The sequence below is a fragment of the Pongo abelii genome, chromosome 19 (genome assembly GCF_028885655.2).
Source record: "Pongo abelii isolate AG06213 chromosome 19, NHGRI_mPonAbe1-v2.0_pri, whole genome shotgun sequence".
NCBI lineage: Eukaryota > Metazoa > Chordata > Mammalia > Primates > Hominidae > Pongo > Pongo abelii.
In genome coordinates, this window is record NC_072004.2 from 83,930,699 (window position 1) to 83,958,130 (window position 27,432).

At 45.7% G+C, this 27,432-nt stretch overlaps 1 protein-coding gene and 1 long non-coding RNA gene across 4 annotated transcripts in view; one reads left to right on the plus strand and one right to left on the minus strand.

The window, feature by feature from the left end:
* Positions 1–26,877, minus strand: part of FAM20A (FAM20A golgi associated secretory pathway pseudokinase) — a 68,020-nt gene extending 41,143 nt beyond the window's left edge. Inside the window, exon 1 of one of the 2 annotated variants that reach the window (XM_024234863.3) lies at positions 26,816–26,877. Coding sequence is in view for 1 of the 2 variants with exons in the window: in XM_024234862.3 (XP_024090630.2) it covers positions 24,774–25,177 (404 nt within the window). In the remaining variant the exon portion in view is untranslated. Of the gene's footprint in view, positions 1–24,773; positions 25,965–26,815 lie in introns of those variants that run through there. The other variant, XM_024234862.3, reaches the window with a different exon arrangement.
* LOC129051424 (uncharacterized) lies at positions 1,207–7,447 on the plus strand. 2 transcript variants are annotated; one of them, XR_010138007.1, is made up of 4 exons: positions 1,207–1,456; positions 3,452–3,548; positions 4,551–4,802; positions 7,202–7,447. It is a non-coding gene; the product is annotated as an uncharacterized LOC129051424 (long non-coding RNA). The 2 variants fall into 2 exon arrangements; XR_008515687.1 differs by having other exon boundaries at positions 1,230–1,456; positions 4,167–4,802.
* Positions 26,878–27,432: the final 555 nt, after the last annotated feature.

Sequence of the window (27,432 nt, forward strand, 5' to 3'; positions counted from 1 at the left end):
AGAGATCTGCGTCTTAATCTCTGGGCTTGTACATACCCTATGTGTCCAAATGGGCTGGCAGATATGATTAAAGTAAGAATCTTGAGATGGAGAGATGATCCTGGGTTATTTGGGTGGGCCCTACATGTAATTACAAGAACCCTTATAAAACAGACACATAGAGAAGAAGACAGAGAAAAGAGGATGAGGCGATGTGACCACAGAGGCAGAGACTGGCATGAGGTGGCCACTAGTCAATAGGTACAACTATTATGTATCAATATTTTTTTAAGAAAGAAATTCCTGGAGTCACCAGAAGCTGAAAGAGATAAGAAATGGATTCTCCCCTAGAGCCTCAGGAGGGAACACAGCCTTGCATACATCTTGAGCTTGGACTTCTGGCCTCCAGAAATGTAAGAGAATAAATTTATGTTGTTTTAGGTCACTCAGTTTGTAGTAATGTGTTTTGGTGGCTTTTACAAACATACAAGCAGGCCAGACACGGTGGCTCATGCCTGTAATCCTAGCACTTTGAGAGGCCAAGGCAGGAGGATTGCCTGAGGCCAAGAGTTCAAGACCACCCTGGCCAACACAGGTTCACTTTACTTTACATATATATTATATACATATGTCTTCACTTTACTTTATATATATATTATATATGATATATATTTTATAAAACACACACACACACACACACACACACATAATCAGCCATTGGCAGTTACAGCTGATGGAACCAATGGAAACCACCGGGCAGAGCGTGGTGTTTAGGCACTGCTGTTTCTGAGAACCAAGTCCAAAGGGTGCCCCCTAAGAATGGCCTTTCCCTTGCCAAGGAGCTAACCCTGGGGAAGTGGATGGTGTTAGGCTGGAGAGAGGTTCTTGCTTCTTTATCTCATCCCGAATTCTGAAACTTGGCTGCATGCCGAGCCCTTTAAATGGGTCTGGCCAGCCAATGGAACAAGCTCCCATAAGAGCATAAAAGCCCAGTGCTCAGCCAGCTCCAAATTCGTGGTGCCATGGTCCTCTCTGGCTCTCTAGACCCTGCCCCCATACCTGCCTCAAGCACTTTTTGCTTTGATCCCCCACACCCTCACATGTAATAATTGTCACCATTTCTGGAGCCCTGGCTCTGTGCCAGCACCTTTTATGAAGACTTCACATGCGCTGGCTCATGACTCTTCACAACAACCTCATAAGATAGGTCCATTGTTGGCCCATTTTACAGACGAGGAAACTGACGTAAGTCAGGAAACTGACTTGAGCTAGCTCAAGGTCACCTGCCTGGTGAGTGGCAGGCACAGTGCAGTGATTTGGACCTGGCCGACTGGCTTCCTAGGCCAAACTCTGCATCATGACCCTATATGCTGACTGCATCATGGTCCATTTGGCACTTCCTGGCTCCTCATGCTGCAGCCCTGAGCCCAAGGCTCCCTTCTGACTGTCCCAGCCTCCTCCCCAGGGAGAGAGACCTGTAAGTCCATAAATGCTGTGAGGGTGCTCAGTCTGGGCAGGGAGATCCTCACTGTAGACACCTTTCAGACACTTAGTGGGGGGTACTACAGAAAATGTTAGTTACATGTAGTTGGGGACCTAGGGACAAAACGACTTGCTTAACTGATGAGCAAATCTGAGAAAAAATTAGGAATCAAAATATGATTGTTTTAAATGGTTTTATCAAAGTGGCTAGACTTGCCCTGTTGATTTTGCTCAGCCCTGTTGATTTTGGATAGCCTAACAGATCTGAGTCAAAATGGCCCCAGACTGAGCTAGTTGCCTAGGGCAGGCCAGGAGGGACATTCTAGGAGCTAGGACTCTGTCTATAGTAAAAAATCTGCTTCTCTACCCTCACAACAACTTTCAGACTTCCTGGAGAAGAATGAAAGAATGATCCCTCATCTAAGAGTCCCCAGAGTTGAGTCAGGGAACTAGCAGATGCCTTCTATCCGGGCCAAGTTTCCCAGATTCTTGTTTGGGCTATAGAGCTAAGATCCAAAACATCTAGCTCCATACAAATAAACTTAGAAAGAGCTGCCAATGGTGACCACTCTGAGGGAGTGACCATGTGCAGAAAGACAGTCAGGGCTTGCAGAAGTCCTGCCATGAAGGCTCCTGCTCAGAGAACATCTCTTAAACCATTTCCTTACGTAGCACACACCAATTCCCCTCTATTCTGTATGGTACATGACACATTTTGGGAAACATGAAATATTAAAGCTGGACTGCAGAGCTCCTCAACCTAATTGTGATGTGATGATTCACACAGCACAGGGGCCTTGCAGCTGCAGAATCTCCCTTTATGTAGAACTGTTGCCTCCTTGCTGTAGACCAGCGGTTCACCACTGGGGGCGATTTTACCCCTCAGGGGACATTTGGCAATGTTTGGAGACATACTTGGTTGTCATAGTTGGTGGGGAGAGTGCCGAGGGCTGTTGTAAACATCCTCCAATGCAAAGGACAGCTCTGCACAAGAGAAAATTATCTGGCCCCAAATGTCAGTAATGCTGAGTTAGACATCCTGGGCTACAGCCATAGAATAATGAGCAAATAAAGCACTTAATCCTCTGATGATGGCCTGAAAATTGCTATGATGGATTTTGGACTCGGTGTAATTTAATATTTTCCATAGACAGCATAAAAGCGTTCCTCAGAGCCTCTCCACTCCTTCTATAGCTTCTGCACAGCAAAAAATTAAAAATGTTACTTGTTTAAAAAAAGAAAACCAATTTGAGTCAGCAAGCATTTAGTTGTCAGACTTCTACCAACCTAACAAGCATATTGATAAACACTAACACACGTGTTAGTTGCAAAAGATGCAACATTGATTTATTTAAATGTCATAATTGTAGTTCTTTTCAATCTTCCAACTGTGTAATCCTAAAATAAATAAATATATGTTTCACACACACCACACACACACACACGCAAACACACACACTATTAGCAAGTGACATTGGATAGACAGGTGTCCTCTCTTTCCACTACCATTTTCCTGAATGAAAAAGAAGAAATGTGGTGTAAAGGCAATACTCTGAGAGGACCAAGACAAAGCAGGAGCTTTAAAAATCCACCCCCTGGGTCCTCTAATAATCAAAGGTTTACCAGAATATATTTATTTTCAAAAGTGTCTGAATTCTGCCTTACTGCCTATCATACAGGCATGGGCATTTGAAAGAGAGATGGATTTGAATGCTGGGGAATCTGCATGTAGGTGGGTACAATACGGGGTTAGGCTGGGGCACATATTTTCATGGTTCATAAGCAAATTTCCTTGTGGCTCACTCAGATTAAATTCTTTCAAGTCCTTGGCCTGTGAGCTAGTGCTAATTTGCGGGGTATTATCTTTCCACCTGATTTGCAAACCGAGAGAATGATTGCAAATGTTGGCCTCCTTTCCTCCTCAGCATGATCAGTCACCCATGTGGTAGGATAATTTATTGAGATATTAATGTGTTTTTTGTTCTTCCAGAATTTTACCCACCCCTGTTCTCAGAAGATAGCTGGGCCTTTGTGTTCCTTGCCTCAGAGGGTGTTTAGGATCCAGGACCAAGTGGAAGTTTAGACAGGTAGCCAGGCTTCTCTCACTCCTTCCTTGGATTTTTAAAAATGTCTAGGCTCAGCCAGGTGCAGTGGCTCATGCCTGTAATCCCAGCACTTTGGGAGGCCGAGGCGGGCGGATCATGAGGTCAAGAGATCGAGACCATCCTGGTGAACATGGTGAAACCCTGTCTCTACTAAAAATACGAAAAAAAAAAAATTAGCTGGGCATGGTGGCAGGTGCCTATAGTCCCAGCTATTCAGGAGGCTGAGGCAGAAGAATTGTTTGAACCCGGGAGGCGGAGGTTGCAATGAGCAGAGATCATGCCACTGCACTCCAGCCTGGTGACAGAGCGAGACTCCATTTCAAAAAAAAAAAAAAAAAAACAAGTCTAGGCTCAGTGAAGGCATTTGCTAGGCAGGGGGATTTAACAGAGAATGTGAAAGTGCATAAAGCACAGAATTTTGGGGAAGCATGAAGAGACTCCAAGGTTAGGAAAGGAGAGCTGACTGGGGTCTGTGTCTGGCCTATTTCTTGGAGGTGATCCAGTGTGCTGGGGAACGGTTAGGTGTGTGCAGAGAAAGACTCATTTTAGGCACCAGAAACCCAGCCTTAGCCAATAATCCTGTGTTTGAACTTGATGCAGAACCAACAGTGCTACCCACCTGCACGAGACCAGGTGATGGAACATGGACTACGGGTCCTCCTCAAATGTGCTCCCAGATGCCCTAAGGACATTGACCCAACATGAGGGGCTTGGGATAAGGAGCTCCAGTGATGACTCAGACTAAATTTCTAGCCAACCAAACAGAAAAGAGGGCCTAGAGTCCGAGGTGATTGGACTTTTGAAAAATAAACCAGTGCTACGTTACTTTGATTTTTGAGTTTGTAGAGCAAAATCCATCTGAATTCATTTACCTATTGAGTGAGAGTAGGGTAGGTTCTGTTAGAGCAACAACTTAATCCTGAAATCTGAGTGGCTTATCAAAACAAGAGCTTATTTCTCATTCATGCTACTTGTTTCGTGAAGGTCAGTAGGGATTCTGCTCCACACATTGACTCAGGGACCCAGCTTGATGAGCACACCAAGATCCCAACAAATGTTCTTCACAGTCATCAGGGCAAGAAAAGAGAGGAACTGGAAGATGAAGTGCCAGCTCTTCAATGCTTTGGCAGGAAGCGATGCAGGTCACATCAACTGATAACCCATTGTCCAGGACTAGTCACATGACCCCATCTAACTGCCGGGGGCTGGAACACATGGGAGAACAAGTGGACTTTGGTGAGCAGTAAATGCCTCTGCCACAGCCTCTTGGTACTTATTGAACATAGGATGTGTCTTTTGATTTAATACTATTGATAATTTGCATTTGCATAAATCTCATTATAAAGGCATTTTAGGTTATTTCCATTTAATATCTTATTCTCCTCTTCTCAAGCTCTTAAAGAAATTAAGGTCCACAAAGTGGAAGTAACAACATAATAAGTGGAAAGGAGGAATAAAAGCCAGGGTTGTGACCTGAGCTTTTTCTGCTCTTCCACAGTGGCTGCAGAGAAACGAATGCTTTGTCAAGAATTTAATTTGAATTTCCTTGGAGCCTTCTTAAAGATCATGGTGGTGGTGGGTGGGGGGAGGAACAGAACCTGCTTAACTGTTTGCTGTTGAGAAAGCAATGACTGTACCAAGATTTTACTGAGATTTTTGCGAAATGGGCTGGTTTCCCGACAAAAACTCATTCCTTTCTCGTTAAAATACAATTGCTTCCTCTTCTGGGAGCTGGTTTTATGCTATGTTGCAATGGACCTCTTGTTTCCACTCCAGCTAACTGCGTCCTTAACCTTATCCTGACCTCATAGAACCACAGCCCTGGCTCAGCACTTGAGTAAAACCTGCCCAGAGAGGGGCATGGGGCTTCTGAGCTGGAGTGGCCCCGAACTGGAGGGGACTTAAATGAGAAGGGGCGTATCATGGATTGTCCCAGGGTGGAAACCACGTGGACTTCTGCCCTGGTGAGCAAAAATCAGACTCAAGAGAAACCAGTGTCCCAAAATGGGCCTACAGTGTGAATGAGGAAAATAGCTAACTATCTCTTATGTGGCACTCACATGGGGCCAGGCAGTTTTAAGCACTTTGCTCTTTTAACTCATTTAACCCCCACAGAAACTCCTTATAAGGTCAGTATTATTATTATTACCACCATTGTAAACATATGGGAACCAGATATAGGCAGCACAAATGACACCTCCAAGGTGGCACTGCTAGTACGAGGCAGCGTTGCGATGACACCCGAGTATGACATCCGAATATGGGTAAGATACTCCACCAATAATGATTTTTCCCCCTGATTAGGAAAACCAAAAAACTTTGGTTTAAAAATAAAAAACTATGGTGCATAAGGAGGGATGAGTTGGATAACTTTTAAAACGTCTGATGCTTATTGCCAACTTGCCCTCCAGAAAGACAAAGCAACCTACACTTCCAGAGCAGGGTACTGGGAATAATTCTGCCTCGATAATCTCTGGGCCCTGATGGAAAGGGGTGTACTGTGACAGCACTGCCCACTAAGCCTCCTGGACACAAATCTCTTCTCAAATTTGTTTCCAGGACTCGGGCTCAGACATGAAATAAAGTTAAACTCAGTGTTGAGTTTCGGCTCTGGAGTTGAAAAGGTATCTCCGAAATGCAGTTTCTTTCTTTCTTTCTCTTTCTCTTTCTTTTCTTTTCTTTTCTTTTCCTTTTCTTTTCTTTTCTTTCTTTCTTTCTTCCTTCCTTCTTTCCTTCCTTTCTTCCTTCTTTCTTTCTCTTTTTTCTTTCTTTCTTTCTTTTTCTTTCTCTTTCTCTCTCTCTTTCTTTCTCTCTCTCTGCCTCTCTTTCTCCTTCCTTCCTTCCATTCTTTTTTCTTTCCTCTCTCTCTCTCTCTCTTTCTTTTTCTTTTTTTTCTTTTTTTTGACAGAGTCTCACTCTGTTGCCCAGGCTGGAGTTCAGTGGTATGATCTCTGCTCACTGCAACCTCTGCCTCCTGGGTTTAAGCGATTGTCTTGCCTCAGCCTCCTGAGTAGCTGGGACTACAGGCATGCACCACCACGCCCAGCTAATTTTTGTATTTTTAGTAGAGACGGGGTTTCACCATGTTGGCCAGGACGGTCTCGATCTCCTGACCTCGTGATCTACCTGCCTTGGCCTCCCAAAGTGCTGGGATTACAGGCGTGAGCCACTGTACCCAGCCAAAATCCAGTTTCTTGTGTAACATACCCTGTCTGAGCTGTTTTCTTCATCTGAAAATGAGGATAAGGACTGTACCTACTTATGGGGTTGTTGCAGGGACTAAATGTGTGGTGTGTGAAGTGGTCAGCACTGTGCTTAACATAGAGTAAGTGCCACACAAGTGTCACCTGCCATCAAAGTGTCACCGACTCACCAGAGGCACGGTTTGAAGGGAAGGTCTCCAGGGAGCAGAGATTAGCCTGTTTAACTAGTTTAGTAAATGCTTTAGTAAAAGAAAAAGCGTTGTTCCTAGAGTCAGCAGAATTCCTGTCATTTCAAGGAAAGTCATTGAGAAACATGGGCTCAGCAGTTTGCACTGAGAAGAGTGTGTGCATGTAGGAGGGGAAGTGGGGCAGAGTTTCCAAAATAAGTAGATTGATTGCGTTCTGTGTTTTCTCCCCATTTGCAAACATTAGGTAACTGACGTCGAAGTGATGGAGGAGAGATCAATATGTATGTTTTCTCTCTCGCTAGAAGCATGAGAGGCAGCTAAGTCAAGTGAGGGCGATGGCTGGGCTGGAAGCACTGGTGCCTTTCCCTGGCAACAGGAGGCCACAAAAGCCATTTCTTCATCATCGTCCACCCAAACATCAAACATAAATGGATAAGGCTGCGTATTGATGAGTATCAAATAACCTGTAAGGAATATTAAAACATAATCAACTAGCAGTGGTCCTTTATCTGCTTGATGATCAGTGCTGTAGGAAACCAGGCACCCTGCTCAGTGCATTCTGTACATGATCTGACTCCATCTTTCCAGCCACCTCTTGGGGTCCACAGTAAATCCCACTTTATAGACCAGGAAACTGAGGCTTGGAGGAAATGAGCCTTGGCCCTACATAGTACTTATGTGGAAGAGCTAGGATTTTTTTTTTTGAGACGGAGTCTCGCTCTGTAGCCCAGGCTGGATGGAGTGTAGTGGCATGATCTAGGCTCACTACAACCTCTGTCTCCCAGGTCCCGGTTCAAGCAATTCTCCTACCGCAGCCTCCTGAGTAGCTGGGATTACAGGCACACACCACCAGGCCCAGCTAATTTTTTTTTTATATTTTTAGTAGAGACAGGGTTTCACCATGTTGGCCAGGCTGGTCTTGAACTCCTGACCTCGTGATCTGCCTGCCTCGGCCTCCCAAAGTGCTGGGATTAGAGCCAGGATTTAAACCCAGAGTTGCCTGACTGCCAAGTTTCTCTTAGCCATTCATTTACCAAACATTTATTGAGTGCCTACTATATACAGACAGCATTTTAGATACCTGGGTTACAATGATGAAGACACAAAGAAGCCTCCATCTTTCTATTAGTTTTCTGTTGGAGCCCTAACAAATTACCACAGACTTAGTGGCTTAAATAACAAAAAATTCATTCACTCAGTTCTGGAGTCTGAGAGTTTGAAATCAAGGTAGCAATAGGACTGTGCTCCTTCTGGGGACTCTAGGAGAAAGCCCCTTCTTTGCTGCTTCTGTCTTCTGGTGGCTATTGGTGTTTCTCAGCCTGTGACCACCTCACTCTACTCTCGGCCTTCGTGGTCACGTTGCCTCCTCCTCTTCTGTCTGTGTCTAATATCCTTCTGCCTTCCTCATATAAGAACACTTGACATGGAACTTAGGGGTCCCTGGATAAGTCAGAATGATCTCCTCATCTCAAGAGTCTTAATTATATCTGTAAAGACCTGTTTTTTAACCATATAAGATGATAGTCGGCCGGGCGCGGTGGCTCACACCTGTAATCGCAGCACTTTGGGAGGCCAAGGCGGGTGGATCACGAGGTCAGGAGATCGAGACACGGTGAAACCCTGTCTCTACTAAAAATACAAAAAATTAGCCGGGCGTGGTGGCGGGCGCCTGTAGTCCCAGCTACTCGGGGGGCTGAGGCAGGAGAATGGCGTGAACCAGGAGGCGGAGATTGTGCCACGGCACATCAGCCTGGGCGACAGAATGAGACTCCGTCTCAAAAAAAAAAAAAAAAGATGATAGTCACAGGTTCTGGGGATTAGAACATGAATATCATTTGGGGAGCCATTATTTGGCCTACCTCAAGGGCCATCCTAGGGAATGCAAAATAGAGCCACCACTCAAACCAATTCAACCCTTGAAGAGTTTAAGATCTGGCTGGGTGTGGTGGCTCACGTCTGTATTCCCAGCACTTTGGGAGGACGAGGCAAGTGGATCACTTGAGGCCAGGAGTTTGAGACTAGCGTGACCAACATGGTGAAACTCTGCCTCTACTAAAAATAAAAAAATTAGCCAGGTGTGGTGGCACACGCCTGTAATCCCAGCTACTTGGGAGGCTGAGGCAGGAGAATCGCTTGAACCCAGGAGGTGGAGATTGCAGTGAGCTGAGATGGTGCCACTGTATTCCAGCCTGGGTGGCAGAGTGAGACTCCATCTCAAAAAAAAAAAACAAAACAAACAAACCCCCAAAACAAAGAGTTTAAGATCTAATGAGGCTACACACTAAGCAAATCAATACACAAAAGGGCATTAAGTGGTGTTAAGAGCCCAGCTGAAAATAAAACAGGGCTTGGTAAGGACAACATCTGGGACCCCTGTGGGTCACCAGGACGGGAAAGTTCTCTCTGAGTGGGCAGTTTTGAAAGTAGACCCAAAGGACAAGAAGCAGCCTGCTGATCATCTTCATATCTTCAGTAGGGCCCGACCATTCTGGTTCATCAGCTTGTTAATTTATACCTTAATGAGTAAATAATACTTTTGGATGAGTTGGGCATAGCATCTCCTGCCAGGAGAGGGAGGAAGGAACATTTTCTTATATGCAAATAAAATGGCTTTAATATTATAAACTGCAAGCAGCCTTAACAGACCACTGTCTTCACAACTGACAGAAAGAGCTGCTGCAGACCAACTGCTATAAATCCTAGCTCATCATATTTGGCTGACTTCCCCTGCCTTTTAATGATTTTATAGCTAATAACAGAACAGAATGCCGTCTCATTCAGTTACGTGGGGTGTACATTTTGCAATGAGTTAAACCCAGAGAGGCCACTGGTAAGTTACGCTGATTAAGTTAGGCATTCAATGGTTGCTTTATTGATGTTTTTTAATACCTAAGGTAGGCGTTTGGTTACAGTCTCTTGGAGTATTTTTCCAGCCAAACATTTTGCAGCCACATTCCATGGCATGTGGCTTTGAGGTATTGATTACCCGCTGGCTCGCCTGTCACAGCAGATTCAAAGGTATTGTCTGAAGGGAATCTAGACTGGCCCTTAGACCTGTGGCTTCCCTGTAGACAGAGGTCAGTGGCTTTGAGTTCACTTGCCTATCCTGTTTGACTCCACGACCTCAGAAAGAGCCTTTTGTTCCTACCTCAAAGTTCAGTTAATTGGTAAGTCTATTTCTTTCTTTTTTTTTTTAAATAACAAACACTATATTTATTAATTAATATCCCTCTATTCAACCCCTCTGCCTCCCACACTTCCGAGTCTTCATTGTGTATTATTTCACTCTCTTCATCTGTGCAAACACATTCTTTTTTTTTCCATCAATACCATGGCTTTATTTATTTTTTTTAGGTTTTATGTTAATTTTTCTTTTTTTTAAATTTTAAGTTCTAGGGTATATGTGCAAAACGTGCTATTTCTCTGTACTGAATGACAACTGTGAAAAACTGCACTCAAAGTGTTTCTGAAAGTTTTATCCTAAATGCACTGCCACTCAATGTCAGTGAAAAGCCCTGCTAAAAAAATCCAGGTTCATGGAGGGCTGCCCAAAGAACGTGCCTGCTGCGCTTTCCTCTGGAGCCTCAGCAATTTAAATTCTCTCCTGAGATGAGGCAAGAAAGCAGGCTTGATCACCACGACCGCAAATGGGTGGGGTGGTGCCTGGGACATGACTTTGGAATTTGCTGTGGGGCACAGTGCTAGCAGAGGGACTCACTAAGAGCCATTGCTGGTTAATTCCTCTATGGATGTGATGGAAAATGCTAGCCCTGACACCATACAGTGTCCTCTCTTGGAGGAGGTGAGGTGAGAAGGACGAGGAAGGTATTCCTCTGCTTAGTCACTACCAGGAATTACCAGTGAATTACCTAGTCACTACCAGTGCCCTTCCTGGGTCACTGGCTGCTTTTTACCTTATAGACATGGTTGGTGGCTCCTCCCCACCAAGCAGGGCTGACTCTGTGGTGGGAAGGTTCTCATGGCAAGTGTTCTGAGAAGTTCCTCACTCTTGGCTCCACTGGTCTTGTGTATCCTTCTTTTTCCTTTGACACATTTTTCTCAGCCATTTTATGTTGTGATATATCAGAATTATTTTGTGCCTTTTACCTAAAAGATTAACTCTTGGATAAAGATATAGGTATAGATAATCTACTAGATAATCTTTTATCTAAAAGATTAAATTTTTTTTACAAGAGTGAAGATAAAATGGTAACTGCATGGCCTTTGTATTTGTCATGGAACATGATTCAAGTGGACTGAATGATCCCCCAAAATATAATCCCTGGAACCTGTGAATGTGACTTTATTTGTAAAAAGTCTTTGCAGATTTAACTAAATTAAGGATCTTGAGATGACATCATCTTGAATCATTTAGGTGGACCTGATAGCCAATGACAAGTGTCCTTATAGGAGAAAGACCCACATAGAAGAGGAGAAGACACAGACAGACAAAGACAGAAGAGGAGGAGGCAACGTGATCACAGAGGCAGAGATTGGAGTGATGCAGCCAGAAGCCAATGAAAGCCGGCAGCCACAAGAACAGATTCTCCTCTCAAGCCTCTGGATGGCGTGCTGCCCTTCTGGCACCTTCATTTCAGATTTCTATCCTCTGGAACTGTAAATAATACATTTCTGTTGTTTTAGGCCACCCACAGTGGCTTAAACAGTGACAATTTGTTACAGCAGCCCTAGGGAACAAATATAGTTACCAAATTCCCTTTCAGACCTTGCTCAGGCAATGCTAAGAGATCTGATGGTTCAAGACTTGACTTCCAACTTTCTTTTTTTTTTTTTCTTTTGAGACAGAGTCTCCTTCTGTCATCCAGGCTGGAATGCAGTGGTGTGATCTCGTTCACTGCAACCTCCGCCTCCCAGGTTCAAGCAATTCTCCTGCCTCAGCCTCCCAAGTAGCTGGGACTACAGGTGCCCACCACCATGCCCAGCTATTTTTTATTTTTAGTAGCGATGGGGTTTCTCCATGTTGCCCAGGATGGTCTCAAACTCTTGACACTTTAGGTGATACACCTGCTTTGGCCTCCCAAAGTGCCGGGATTATAGGCATGAGCCACCACGCCTGACTGACCTCCAATGTTTTGGGAGTGTGACACTTCGGGCGTTCACCCTTGGCTGTACAGCTCACAGAGAGTTCTCTGCCACAGGGTCTAGGCTAGTGCAGCAAAGTGTGTATCAGAAAATCCATCCTTGATGATATATCTAATTTTCTGACAGCAAATTATACCGGAAGATCCAGTCTCAGTTTCTCACCATTACATTATAGTAACATAATGATTATCATTATAATGAATATGGAGCACAAAATTTTTACCTGTGTTGCTTTGATACCATTAAGTTGCACTGAGGGCATTTTTATCCATTTCAGTGGAGAGTGGAGAGCTCTCCAAGAGGTTCAGCCTCTAGGAGGTGTCCCTGCAAGGGCAGCACCTGTGTTTCCTGTCGAATGTTTTCACCAGGGGCCCTACATGGAATCCACTGTGGACAACTAAAGCCCAGTTAGCCTGGGGCAATGGGCAAGCTGCTTCATAATAAAACATCAATTGGCTGGATGCCTTTCCATGGAGATTTTCAGGCCAGAGTCTTATGAATTATGAAGACCAATATTTTGCTGTGGTGAACTAATGACATATGATTTAAAAGAGCTTCAAGAAGTGGAAAGGACTCTACGTGTTCATGGTGTTAATAATCTTAACAACTATTATCACAAGTGCCTTATAGATAAATGAACAGATAATGGTCTTAGAAATACACATAAAATATAGGCTGTCAACAGAACTGATGAAGAAAAACAAACCTTCATTTTTGTTTCTAAATATTATGTTGGTTAATATGAAAGGAAGTGCTTATGAGTTTACAAAGCAAGCTTTAAAACCTTTGTGAGATGACACTGTATGCTTGATTCATCCAACCACAGCATCTGCAGCCTTGGGAGGAGTAGAACAATTACAGGAGGAATGCCAAGAGAGACAAAGAGCCAGTTTTCAGCTTTTGACCTAAAAAAAAAAAGGGCTCCAGAAGAAGGGGAGCTCAAAGCCCATCCATAAACAAATAGATTAAAAAGATAATAAATGATGAACTAGACATTTTGCTTTAAGGAGAGGATCCAGGCTCCAGACTGTCTCATCTGGGAGGCAGAGAGGCTGGGGTCACTTCTTTAAGGAAGGGAAGGCCAAGAGGCCTCTTGAGGCTGTAAGAACCATATAGGAGGAAAAAGAAAATTTCAGATATGGCTTTGCCCCTGCCCCAGGAAGCTGAGATGGAGATAGGCCTAAGCCAGCAGATTGTCCTTGGCCATTCCAGGTGAGTTAGCCTCTGTTTAGTTTTCTAGGGATGCCATAACAGAATACCACAGACTAGGTGGCTTAAACAACAGAAATGTATTTTCCCACAGTTCTGGAGGCTGGAAGTCCAAGTTCATGGTGTCAGCAGGGTTGATTTCATTCTGATGCCTCTCTCTTTGTCTAGCAGATGGCTGCCTTCTCTCTGTGTCTTCACATGGTCTTCTATGTGCATGCATTCCTTGCATCTCTCTCTCTTCTTATGAGGACACCAATCATATTGGATCAAGACCTACCCACAGGACCTCATTTAACCTTAATTATCTCTTAAAAGGCCCTGTCACCAAACACAGTCACATTCTGAGGTGTACTGGAGTTTAGAACTTCAGCATGTGAATTTGAAGGGACACAATTCAGTCTATACCAGCCTCATTAGGTTTTTGAAGGGTTGTATTCAATTTCTTTCACTTTAACATATGGCAAGGGGTCTTACCACTGTCAGCTGTCTGCCCACTGCTGGACAACTCACCAGCAGAAGGGATTTCCCTTGAGCTTTTGCTCAGTAGAAGAGAACTAAGTTGTGTAGACCACTTTCTCTTCAATGGCCAGGATTCCTGAATCTCCCCAGATAGCCTTTGATTTATGTTGGCCAACAGAGTATGGCAGAAATGACATTTAACAGGTTCTGGCCTGCACTTCAAGAGGCTGTGGAAGCTTCTACCCTCTTTTGGAACCCTGTTGCCACTATATGAACAAGTCTGCATTAGCCTCCTGGAGAATGAGAGGTGGAGGCCACGTGGAGCCAAGATCACCATTCCAGCCCAGAACCCAGACATGGGAGGCAGTACAGCCAAGATCAGTGGAACCAATGCAGTAGCTGACTACAGACGCCTGAGTAAGTCCAGTAGAGACCAGAAGAACCATTCAGCTGAACCCAGCCCGAAGTGCTGACCTGCAGAATCGGGGGTTAAATAAGTGGTTCTTGTTTTAAGTCACTAAGTATTGCAATAGTTTGTTATACAGCAAAAGCTAACAGTACACAGGGCCTAAAAGATACTCTCTTAGGCTCAAGTGGTAGAAGCATTGTCAAAGTCATGGAAAGGAGTTATCAGAGACCAATACCATGTTCTTACTAGTGATAATAGTTTGGAGTTGGGGGCAAGGGGAGCAGGAGGCTTGGGTTTGGGCACATCAATTTTGGAGAAAGGAAGGAAGTTTACTCTATTTTCAAATATTGCAAATCAGTGGTTTAAAAAAATTTTCTAGAAGTGGAAGCTTCTTTTCAAAAGAAATATTATACAGAACATTCAATGTATGAAATAGATACAATTTGTAATTTATTGATATAAATCTAACATATGGTCAAATATATAAAATTGTTTAAAAAATTAATCAATGAAAACAAGAAGGATAATACGATTATTAATGCAAGCATTCAAAATTGGATGTAAGGGGAGACAGGAATAATCTTATTTTAGCACCCAATCAATTTCTATATATTATTTTGGTAGCAGAGTATTGAAAATCTTGATAAACATCTGTAAGTAGTTGCAGCAGGAAACAGCTTTTAACAGCTCACTTTGCAATCTCAGGATGCTCCTCAATTAAACAAAGATGAGAGGAGAAGCCATCTGTCAGCACAGTTACTGGAGGCAGGATCATAATGATGTATAACACAATTGGGTGTAGGTTTTCTTAAATTATATAAAAATTACCTTAAAGTATATTTTTTCAAAGTGAAAATTCAATCAATCATTTGCAGAAACTGTGAAGCACCTCCCAGAAGTTCATGAAGCACACTTGCAAAATTGATATTTCATTAGGGTAGACTTTGCAGAAGAAATTCGGAAGATGTGCAAAGCTTGGAAAACAGAGTTGCAAGGAGGCCTCAGGGGCCACAGACTCCCCCTCTTCCTTTCAAAAGCAGGAACTGAGGCCTGGGGAAGAAAACACTTTTCTCAGGACTTAACACACAGGTATCTTCGCTCCCAGTTGAGATCTCTTTTTTCAGTAGAAAGAGACATGAACCCGTGGGAGAAAGAGACATGAACCCGTGAAGGAGCTGAGTCCCCATCAATTTCTTTTTTATGCTCTCACAAAAAGACTAAAGTCGCTTTAAAAGAATGCCCAAATAAAGATTCCTATTTCCTTGGGAGGATTTTAATAGTTGGTATAAAAAGTCTGCACATGTGAATTTATGATTGAATTTGCTTTTTAAAATTCTTATTAAAACCTTAGAGCAGCAGCCATAGGAGTCAGTGACTGTAACAGACACAAGTTGAGAAACTTTCTGGTACCATGTTAGTCACTCTAGCCCCTCCACCACCCTGTCAGTCTGCATTTCCATCTTGGTTTGGGGGAACTGCTCTTCCCCACTCTGAGCCACGTGCTTCCAATGACTCCGCCTCCCTGGCATCAGTGATTGGTTGGACGGTGGGCATCAGCCTCCATCTGGGCCAATTGTAGCCCTCTGAAGCCTGGCTGTATTCCCAGACCTGGCCAATGAGCATCTTTGCCCAGGATCTTTCTTTTTGGAAATCAGAGAAACCTTCTCTCTCTAGTCCCAAGGCTTTGGGGACATAGGCCACATGAAGGGATGAAGATAAGCAGATGAACTATGGAAAGAGGGAATAGAGACAAAGACACAGAGTCCAAGGACTCTTTTTTTTTTTTTTTGAGAGGGAGTCTCACTCTGTCGCCCAGGCTGGAGTGCAGTGGCGCGATCTCGGCTCACTGCAAGCTCCACCTCCTGGGTTCACGCCATTCTCCGGCCTCAGCCTCCCGAGTAGCTGGGTGGCCGCCGCCATGCCCAGTTAATTTTTTTGTATTTTTAGTAGAGACGGGGTTTCACCGTGTTAGCCAGGGTGGTCTCGATCTCTTGACCTCGTGATCCGCCGTCCTCGGCCTCCCAAAGTGTTGGGATTACAGGCGTGAGCCACCGCACCCGGCCCCAAGGACTCTTTAATGCTGTGAGGGCAGTTCCTTCTGCCCTTACTGAGGTTTGATTACTGAGTCTAAAACTTCCTTTTCTTCCTACAGTGAGTTTGAATTGGGTTTCTGTCACATGAAACCGCAGAATCCTGATGAATGTGGGGAATACTTAAAAAACGCAATGACTTATTTGCTAGTGATAGAGACAGGAGACAGCTAAGGGTCCCCGGCGAAACCCCACCTTCAAGCCTAAAACAGCCTGAAGGCTGAACAACCGAACTGCTGGTCCCATATGAAGCCCTCCCTTTCCCAACTGATCTTTTCTTAATCACGCCGACCTGCGCCTGCGCACTGGGGGGATGGGGGGTGGAGCCTCGGGAAGCTCACCCAGTTTGCGTGGGGAAGAGCTTGGCCTTTCCTGTTCCTGCGTGGTGACCTAGGATTCCATCTGTGAGGCGGGAAATTTGCTAGCAGGATTCTCTCTTGCTCTGCTGAGAGGTATCTTTCCTTTTTCCTTTTTGCCCAGTAAATTCCGTTTTCCTCACCCTTCTATGTGTCCGTGAACCTAATCTTTCCTGGTGGTGTGAGAAGAGCCCGGTTTTAGCTGAACTAAGGAGAAAGTTCTGCAACAGTAGGAAAATGAACATACGCACAGGATGCAGATTTTGCATGAAGCTTAAGGGAAAAATGGACCTCACCACCTGGACTCAGTGGGATCCAATGACCCCAATTACAAAACTTCTGCAATGAAACTGGTTAACAAGGGGCTGGATTTGATTATGGAATTGAGGTTGGTCAATCTAACTTTTCTCCTATTTCGGAGTGCTCAGGGCTGCATGGAGTGTGAAAATAAGCAGCTACTGGTTGTGCATAATTCTGAGCTATGAGTTAACTATGAATGGGGTTAAAAAAAAGTACATGAGCCAGCTGTGGAGGCAGATAGACATACTTTCCCTATGGGATTTATGAGTATTCAGCCACTGAAGAAAATCAGAATTATAAAAAATTCCATTTCAACTGGTGAAACTGAGACCCTGTAAGGACACTTGAATTGGCCAGGAGAGACAATCTGTCCCTCCGTATATATTCCATTTTGGTTGGTATCATCAAAAATATTTACCTACAACCTATGGAGCTCAACGTAGGTGTTGACAATTGAAGGCAAATTTGCAATCTGAGAGCTGCGCTTCACTTGCCAGGGCTGAACAGCTCTGTTTTTCTTCAGTGGACATCTTTCCTATCCCATCAACCTCTCCCAAGCTTTTAAAAATCTCATCTCTTTCCACACCACCTTGTTTTTCATGATCCAGCTTCTCAGTCCATGTACCCTGTGCCAACACTTCTTAAATTTCTTTTTTACTTTCCGTATTTTGCTGAATTTTATTACAGGCTCTTGGCTTCTTAGGAACAGTACTCCTCTACTATGCTGTGTTCCCTGGGGCCTCTTAAATTTATTATCTGGCTTATTGCTAGTGAATTCAATAAAACAGGCTTTTCCCTGGGACTTGACTTTGCCTCTTGCTCAAGCTGGAGTCTACTGGCTGCCCCCAGTGCTTGGTCTCCAAAGCCAGGCTGCAGGGATTGAAAGTCAGGGATGCTGCCATCTCCATAGCACTTCAAACTCAGTTCTGTCTTGATTTCACATTTCAACTATAGGATGTTCTGCCAAGTGACAGGGCACAAAAAGAGCTAAGCCTCTTTTCTGTACTGTGGTTTTCATTAAGCCCATATGTATGTGCCTGCCTATAATAACAGGTAAGAACTTATGTCTAGTAACTTCTGTTCTGCTACAGCTGCAGCTGTTTAGAATGTTATCCCTATTTGGCTTTTGGCGGTATGCAAGCCTACTTCAGCAGAATCCTCAGGCTCTCATCAGCCTCTAGCTTAATGAATAATTACAAAAAATACAGGTCAGCACCTGCCAAGGGGGCAGAGCAGGGATAGCTTTGGCTAAGTTAAGGTCTCTGTATTTCCCATTTTTCTTTAATGCAAGACTTCTTGGCTGCTCTTCCTCAGAAAGCACAGGAAGCTGAAGAAATTCCCTCTTTTCTTGGCAAATGATGCTTTCTCAACTTTCCTTCATGGCTGTTTTTGACATTGATTTTATTTAGGCTACTGCAATCAGAAGAGCACTCCACATCCAAATTTCAGAATGTCTCAGCAGGGTGGTTTTGCTCTAGACTTCTACAGGGAGGAGTAGACAAGTGGGATGATTTTACAGTTGGAATTGTTTTTGTTCAAGGCTATTTTCAAAGAAGATAATAGGCCATTGACTAACAGCCCCCAAATCCTGGTGTCATCTGTTTCCAATGATTTGTTCCACAGATATTTACTCTGGCTCTGAAACAGCCATATTAGAGTGACCAGGGCAAACTGGGGGCTTTTCATGCCAAGGACAAGTGACCATTCCTTCTCACATGAAGCTCCAGACAGCTTCCATGAAGTTACAGCTGGACATAGTGGACAATCAAAAAATTGTATGGTACATATGGAGAGGATGTATATAGTCAGGGAGGGACCACAGTGGGGAGAGGTATTCAGAAAAGCCTTCCCAAAGGAGGAAAAGCTGGGACATCTGGGCATCAAGGGACATAGGGTGGTGGAGCTGGTGGTTAAGAGCATGGATTCTGAAGCCAGACCCTTTGGGTATAAACCCCGCCTGTGGTTTTCTAGCTGCCTGACTTTGGGCAGGTTATATAACTTTCTCGTTTCCAGTTTCCTCTATAAAACGAAGTAAAGAGCAGTACTGTATTTGTCTTCTATTGCTGTATAACAGAGTACCACAAACCTAGTAACTTAAAACAACACTCATTAATTAGCTCACAGTTTTGTAGGTCAGATGTCCAGCTTGGTGTGGCTGTATGCTTTGCACAGGGACTTAGCTGAATTTAAGGTGGTGTCTAGGTTGATTTCCCATCTGGAGGTTCTGGGGAAAAAAATCTGCTTCCAAGCTCATTCTTGGTGGTGGCAGAATTCATTTCCTTGTGGCTGTAGGACTGTAGTCCCTGTTTCCTTGCTGGCTGTCAGCTGGGGCCAATCTTAGCCTAAAGGTCGCTCCTATGCCTTGCCACATGGCCCCTCCATCTTCAATCAGCAATGGCTCATCAAATCCTTATTCTGCTTTGAATCTCTCACTTCCTCTCCTGTGATCGGCCCAAGAAAACTCTGCTTTACATGGTTCATGGATTAGGTCACGCTAACCAGATAATCTCCATATCCCAAGGGTAACTGGTACGGGGCCTTAATTACACCTGTAAAATCCCTTTATAGCAGTACCCATATTAGCAGTGGGCTGAACAACTAGGAGAGGTGTGTATGCCAGGGCTGGAAATCTTGGAAGGCTGTCTTGGAATTCCATCTACCACATGCACCTATTTCTACAAAGGTTATGAGGCTTAAAATAAGTGTATGTAATGTGCCTGGCACATAACAAGCATATTTTAGGTAGGAACATTTGCATGCAAAAAATTAGCCACTTAGGTTCTCAGGATTGATGAGAACTTGGTTGTGGTGAAAGAAGAGTGTTGTTGGGAACAATCGAACAGCCTCTGGTTCTCAGCTGAAGGGCTGCATTTTGATCTATTTGGAAGCAGGAAGTGCCTGTCTTTCTTGGATGAATGACACTGATGCTCTCCTTGATTTAGGTTTTTGCTGTGGCAACAACAGTGAGAACAGGCTTTGGAATGAGGGAGAAAAAAACCTGACAATGGCCTTCTGGACTGGCCCTCTCAGAAACCATCTGCTTGAAGCTTTTGATTCTGAGAGGAGTGGAGAGGTTTCCTCCAACTACAAGTTCAGGGATTTCGAAACCACTAAAATAATATCTTTTCCAAAACTAGTCCAGCAAGGCTCTAATTGGGAGAAATGGGAAATGGAAGTCAGGCTCCCCACTCCCTCTGCTAACCACACACGGGCCGTGGTTGAGGTCCATTTCCAAATCACAGGAGGCCACTTCCTGTCTTAGCTTAGCATCGCTGGCGGGAGAATCCAACAAGGGGCCAAGACCCTGTTGACTCTGGGAGAGAAGCAAATGGCCACCATCCATGAGTAAGAACCTGGACTTTCATCCAGCCTGCGGGTTGAATTGCCTGCTCACAAGAAATCTAGGTTCAGAGCATTCTAGGGCAGGCAAAAAATAATCAGGACAGAGATAAAAAGATGGGGGTGAGAATGGAGAGATTGTATTTTTCCTTCCACAGATGCCATGGGGGAGCTGGGGCAGGGAGGAGCTTATCTTCCCCAAGCTCCTAGACAAGGCAATTCTTATTTCTAGCTGAATTCCTTTTCATCTCTCCTGACTTCTTCTCCACCCTTCTTCTCTATCTGCCTTGGCTTCTGGATCTTCTCAAAGCATCCCCCAGAAAAACTTCAGCCAACTCACTCCCTTTGACCAACTGTCATTTTTGAAAAGCTGCCCAGTCTCTTTGCGGTGATTTTCAAAGAGAGACCCAGGACTAGGTTTTCTTTCAGTGACGGCAATAGGTAGGAGGAGGGGTGAAGAAGACAGGAGCTTCTGATGTGGGAAACCACACACACACACACCCCCCTAAGAAATGCTGAATCTGTAATTGCAAGACAATATAACCTTCCTGACATCTGAGGAAGATGTCAAGAAAGAAAAGCAAAAACTCGTATTTGTGTTATAGCTGCTGGAGTTTCTACACTAGGGAGATCTGACCCTGTTTGACCTTGCCTGTTAAGACCAGAGGGTTACAGAGAGATTGACCAAAGATATGTGGCCAAAAGGCCAATGATATGTGGGCAAAACTGGCCAAGCTGATCAGTTTGACACGTCAAAAGACAGATGTTGTCTGACTTGGGCAGCTTGTGGGCCAGAGAAGAAATCCAAAGCTCCAAAGCTCAGCGTCTAAGAATGCAAAGAAGAGCAACAGTGTGAACTATCACCTGTGCTCCAGGTAAAGCCTGCCTGCCCTGCGTCATCACTTATTCAAGCAAAGGACTAAGAGCAGCACAATTCTGGCTTGTTAGTGTATGGCCTGAAAGTGAAGACTTCATTTCCCTTCTTCCCTGTGCACTTTCCTCGTCACTATTCAAGACAGGTGCCAAATGTGTCATCATGCTTGATGGAGCCTGGCGTTGGCTGGCTGGCTGTGATCAGCAGCTGACCACCTGACAGAAACACTTTCCCTAATTACATTTTTAACTTGGATTGTGCCACACTTAGTTACATTTTTGGGGGGAAAAGAAAGGAAGGGAGGGAAGAACAGTGAGTGAAGAACAGTGAGTGAAGGAGGTTTGCAGAAAGCTTCAGGGCCAGATAGCACACAGACAGCCCACCTTAAAAATCAACACGTCTTCCCATTTGTAACTTAACTAAATGTCTAAATGTTGATATCCAGTGAACAAATATTAATTAAAAACCCAAGACATTCGAAACTGTACAAATGTCATCTTCCATTGTGTGAAATCAAAAAGGAACGTGTGGGTGAGTGGGGAGGTGGGGAGACACACCATAACCTACCTCTTGTTGGTAATGAGCTTGAATTGTGGAAAGATACTTTCTGACTTCATACCATTTCTTATTAGTATGATGGTCAAAATTACAAAAAAAATCACTCAGACTAATGGTCTCTTCTGGGCAAGTGGTGAAGAACACTGATTTGACTTATTTTATTCTCTGTACCTCTCCTGGTATGGTGGACAGTTTGCTGATACAATTATTTTGGATAGCACTTCATGTTAGGTATTGGCATGGAGGCATCCACATTTTTTTTTGTGTTTTTGTTTTTGAAGTGGAGTCTCGCTCTGTTGCCCAGGCTGGAGTACAGTGGCGCAATCTCTGCTCACTGCAACTTCCACCTCCTGGGTTCAAGTAATTCTTCTGCCTCAGCCTCCTGAGTAGCTGGGATTATAGGTGCCCACGACCATGCCCAACTAATTTTTGTATTTTTAATAGAGATGGGATTTCACCATGTTGACCAGGCTGGTCTTGAACGCCTGACCTCAGGTGATCTGCCCGCCTCAGCCTCCCAAAGTGCTGGGATTACCAGTGTGAGCCACTGTGCCTGGCCCACATATGTTTATAAATCACTAGATTTTAAATATTGGCAGGGCTACAAACAAGGAGAGCTTGTCTGTGAAGAGAAAAACAATTAGCAAGGTCCTTCATTGTTTCTTCCTCTGCTGTCCATTCTGTTTATTTGTCTGCTGCTAGGATCTGGGGGTGTCCTCGACCCTGCACATTATAGCAGGTCCCCTGTCTTCATCAGCACTGCTACATCCTCATATTCGGCAGGGAGCACTCTCATTTAAGGTAATGAGTGACTCCCTCTCACAATAGAACTCTGAGTGTGGCTCAAATTCACCCTGGCTAATGAATCTTCTGTATTTTTTTTTTTTTTTTTTCTGAGGCAAGGTTTCACTCTGTCACCTAAGCTGGAGTGCAGTGGCACAATCATGGCTCACTGCAGCCTCAACCTTCTGGGCTCAAGCAATCCTTCTGTCTCAGTCCCTCAAGTAACCAGGACTACAGGTATGTGCCACCACTGGCTATTCTTTTTTTTTTCTTTTTTTTGAGACGACATCTTATTATGTTGCCCAAGCTCATCTTGAACTCCTGGGCTCAAGTGATCCTCCCTCTGCCTCTGCCTCCCAAAATGTTGGGATTACAGGTATGAGCCACCCTGCCCGGCCTTGTGTTTCATTTTTAACCCTGATATAAGTAACAACACATCTGCTTATTAATATGTTCATGTTAACGTTTACTATCCAGTTTGGGTGGAGGGAGAATGTTCTCTGCCTCTGAGGTCCAGTTTTAACATTTGTAAGTGCAGCGGGTCCTCCTGTTATGGCCCACAAACCTTACCTGGGAAAATGTCACATTTGACCAACCACACTAAACTACTCTGTGATCTCTGAATATGGCAAGGTCACCAGCCCCCACTTGATCTTTTGTTAAATGACCAAGATCATTTCTGGTCAGAAAGTATGTGTGTTTTTGCGAGTTTTTTTCTTTTTTTTTGGTCTTTGTTGACACATAATGGTGTAGAAATCAAGCTTAAAACTGACTGTAGAACAGCTTGGTGAGAAAGATTTTTGCTTTTCTGCCATAATATTCCCCTGGACTTTGCTTCGGGTCCAAAGTAACACCGGGAAGTTTAAGAGCACAGAAATGTGACTAAATGAGTGCTGATCACATTTACAAAGCAAGTGACTTTGTCTCTCATTCTCAGATCCATAGTAGACATGTAGATACTTTTTCTAAGGGCAAAATTTCCTGGTTCACTAATCCAGACTTCCATGTTATTGATGAAATAAAGGTAATATTGAAAATGACAGTGTCTGAGAAGCAATCTCAAACTGCCTTTTATTACTGCACACAGTTAACGTGGAATTGAGAATCACTTTCTTTCTAACATAAAATCATGAGCCATAGACTTACTACTGAAATTCACCACAGTGATTCAGCCAACAACTCAACTTATTCCTTTGCAAAAATTTCTGAAGGTTTTTTTTTCCTCCCTCCAATCTCAGCATTACAGAATAATGAGCAAACAGTTAAACTGGCCCAGCTCTGAGTTTCAAGAGAGATTTATGGTCTGCTCATCCTCTGGAGGGACTCTAAAACCACCGATGACATCTTACTTTGAAATCTCTTGTATTAAGTAAAGAGATGGGTGTGGTGCGATAGTGAACTCTGCATGTGAGTGGTATTTAGACAAGTTCTGTACTTCAAAACAGAGCCCTTAACTCATAGGAAGGCTTCCTGCCATTAGCAAGGGATCTCGGTAATGAGCGTGCTGCTTCCTTCCCCAACACCCCCATCGTTCTCCAAAAAGATTCTTAATTTTATCCTAAATATATTTGATATTTTTTCCTCTGTATTTTGCTTTGGGTTTAAAAAATTCCCTGGAAGACTTTTATCTCCAGGGAAGCATCAAGCCGCAGATCCAAGTCAGTCCAAATCACCAGGATCATACAAGATGATAAAACTACCTTCAAGTTGTAATACTTGCTGGAGGGCCCAAGCCGCGTTTTAAATGTGAACAATGGGGTGGCTGCGGCAGAGAACTGACCATTTACTTCCTGCCCCACATGACCCGCTTGTGATCTCTGAAACTGGGCAGAGGAATAAGGAAAGGGAAAGAACTGGGTTTTGGGGAGAAACATGCTTTCTGGAAGGCGCCCAGGTTTACCCAAAGAGCACAGTTAAGTGCTGAATTCCAACTAGCTCTGGAGTCACCCTGTTTGGGGCCTCATTCTGGAAACCCGAAGTCCAGCGGCAGCTTTCCTCCACATCAGGACAGAGAGGGGGTTTTAGGAGTGGACGAGGGAGCGGGAGTGGACGAGGGAGCAGGAGTGGGGCTCAACGACGACCCAGGCGCTCAAGGGAAGGGACTGAGAGCGTTTCTTCGCTGCGCGGCTGCATAGAAACTTTTTCCTCTCACTATCTGACTCCGGGACTGGACTGTGAGGTCTGCAACAGCTGGTGGGGTTCGGATGGGGAACACACCCTAAGCCCAGCGCCAGCGCTGCAGCCCTGGGCCGGGGGCGGCAGGGAACTCGAGACTGGGGCGCGGGGAGGCCCCGGCCAGAGCGCCCGCTCTCCCGCGTCCCAGGCGGGGTCCTCACCTGTTCCAGCGGGCCACCTTCCTCCGGTAATACCGCAGCGCCTCCTGGCTGGCCAGGAGCGAGTCCTCGGCTCCCACGAGAGGCGGCTCCTCCGGGACGTTGTACAGCGGGTGGGCGAAGAGGGCCTGCAGCTTGGAGCCCGAGCCGCTGCGGCTGCCGCCGGCCAGTTCAGTCCGGAGCTCGGCTCGGGAAAAGTTGTGCACGATCGTGCCGGGGTCCGAGGCGGCTGCGGCCGAGTCTGGCGCCGGGGAGGAGGCGCGGCCGGTGCACGGGCACCCCCGCGGGCGCACCCGGGGCCGCAGCTGGCGCTGCACTTGGGGCCAGAGGTGGAAATAGAGGTCGGCGGAAAGCAGCGCGCCCAGCAGCAGCAGGGTCAGCAGGCGGTCCCGGCGCAGCCCCGCCATGGCCCAGCCGGGGCACGGAGCGGCGGGGTGTGCCGGCCAAGTGGGACGCCCGGGGCAGGCCGGCTGTCTCCGGGCTCCCGGGAGGGGTCGCGGGGTGCGGGCAGAAGAGGCGCCTGGAGTCCCGCGGGCGGGCCGGGGTCAATGAGACCGGAATGCTCCCCGCGCGGGCTAGTCCCCCGTGGAGGGGTGTCGCTCCTGAACTTGGGGACCAGGTGCACGGAGCGCCGGGGCTCTCGGAGTCAGCGGGCGTCGCTTCTCCGCGCCGAGTGAGCCGAGGGAATGGGGTTCCCGGGGTGCCCGCTTCTTGCGCCTTTTCTCCCCTGCGCCCGCCTGCCCGCCCGGGCGCCCGCGGCAGGTGAAGGGCCGCGGGGCGCGGGCGCCGGCTGCCACTGCGGGCGGACGGGCGACTGGGCGGGGGGCGACCGCGAAGAGCAGCGTGGAGGGCGGACGGAGGCCGCCGGCTGCGGAGCCCGGGGCGTCTCTCCTGAGGATGCTGTCGCTCGGCGGCGGCTGCTAGTGCTCCCGCGACTCCTTCTGCGGGCGGCGGAGACGCCAGTGCCCGCGGCTGGCACGGGCGGCGCGAGTGGGGAGTTGGCGAAGCAGGAGCGGCTCCGGGGAGCTTGCCTGTGCGCCTGGACTCCTAGAGGCAGAGGTAGCGCGGGGCCTCCCCGATCCTGGCCTGGCGCCAGCACCCCCGCCCACTTTTCGCTGGCACCTGCCTCTGGCGCAGCTGACGGCCAACTCCCGATCCGAGGCCGGCGCTGCCCTTGCACCTTGTCACCCACCCACTGCCTGCCCCCTCCCCCTCGCTCGGGCCTCCCACTTTCCCTGCCCAGGTCTCAGTCCAGTCACTTTAAGGGACTCACGCGAGGGGTCTGAAGCATCTTTTTACCATTTTTATTATTTTTAGGGGAAAAAAACACCACAAGCCCCCTAAAACCCTTTTTTCCTGTAAGCTTTGCCAAATGAGTGTTTGTGGGGGGTAGGGGGAGGCGGGGGTGGCAGTGTTGGTATCTGTTGTTTCTTTGTGTTCCATTCCACCTCCACCCCCCTGCAGAGCGCAGGGCACATCAAGATTCATAACAACTACCTACCACATGCCTGGCACATAGTAGGTGCTCAGGAAACATGCTCTTAGTGAAGGAAAGAGCTTGACCTTTAAAAGTAAGGTATCAGTTTTACCTAGAATCTTGCTGATTTCCTGTTTGGAAGGAGTTTGATTCCAACTCTGCCTGTACTTTAAAAGGAGGAAATGTTTCTTGTACTCAGGGAGGGAGGGGCCCTGATGACCCCACTCCGAACTTTTGAGTTTAGCTTGGTGTGAAAGTAGTCCACCCAAATGAATCACTGGAGGACACATTTAAGCTTTCTCCGATATCCTGTGAAGTAATGTACCCTCCCCACACCCAATTTTCCTTTTGAAGAAGAGGGAGGGAGTCCTGAACTCCTGGCTACTCTATTTAATGACCCCATAGTATAGTAAAGTGCAAGTCTGATTGGAGAGGCGGCCCCACCCTGCTGAATTTCAGGAAATCCACCAGAAGCTGCTTGCCCAGGCAGCAAAACTTCCCATGTAAAGTAATCCTACTCTTTAACCCCCTCCCTTCCCTTGCTGGAATTAAGAACCCTCAGACATACCTTGACTTGTGAATTCAGACCAGAGTTCTTTTCCCCGTGGTTCAGTGGAAGGTTTCTTTGGGACTTTGCAGTCTCCTCAAATGTAAATGAAGATAATGATGGAACCTACCTCCTAAGGTTATTACGAGACTTAAATGAATTGAAGTACAGTTATGTGTCATGTCTGAGAAATGTATCCTTAGGCAATTTTCCTGTGCGTGTGAACATCAGGGTGTACTTACACAAACCTAGATGGTTCAGCCTACTACACACGGAGGCTACATGGCATAGCCTATTGATCTTAGGTACAAACCTGTACAGCATGCAACTACTGAATGCTGTAGGGAGTTGTAACACAGTGGTGAGTACTTGTGTATCTAAACATAAGAAACATACAGTAAAAATACGGTATTGTAATCTTATGCGACCACTGTTGCATTGACTAAAATGTTATGTGGCACTTGACTATGTATAAATTGCTTAGAAGAGCCCCTAACTCATCCTAAATAAGTGTGAAATATGTGTTTGCTATCATTATGATTACTTATTAGTTCCTGTAGTACACTAGGCTAGGTTAGAGACTGCTCATCGCTAGGACAAAAATAGAAAAGGATGGAAAAGGAAGATAGCAGGAAGGA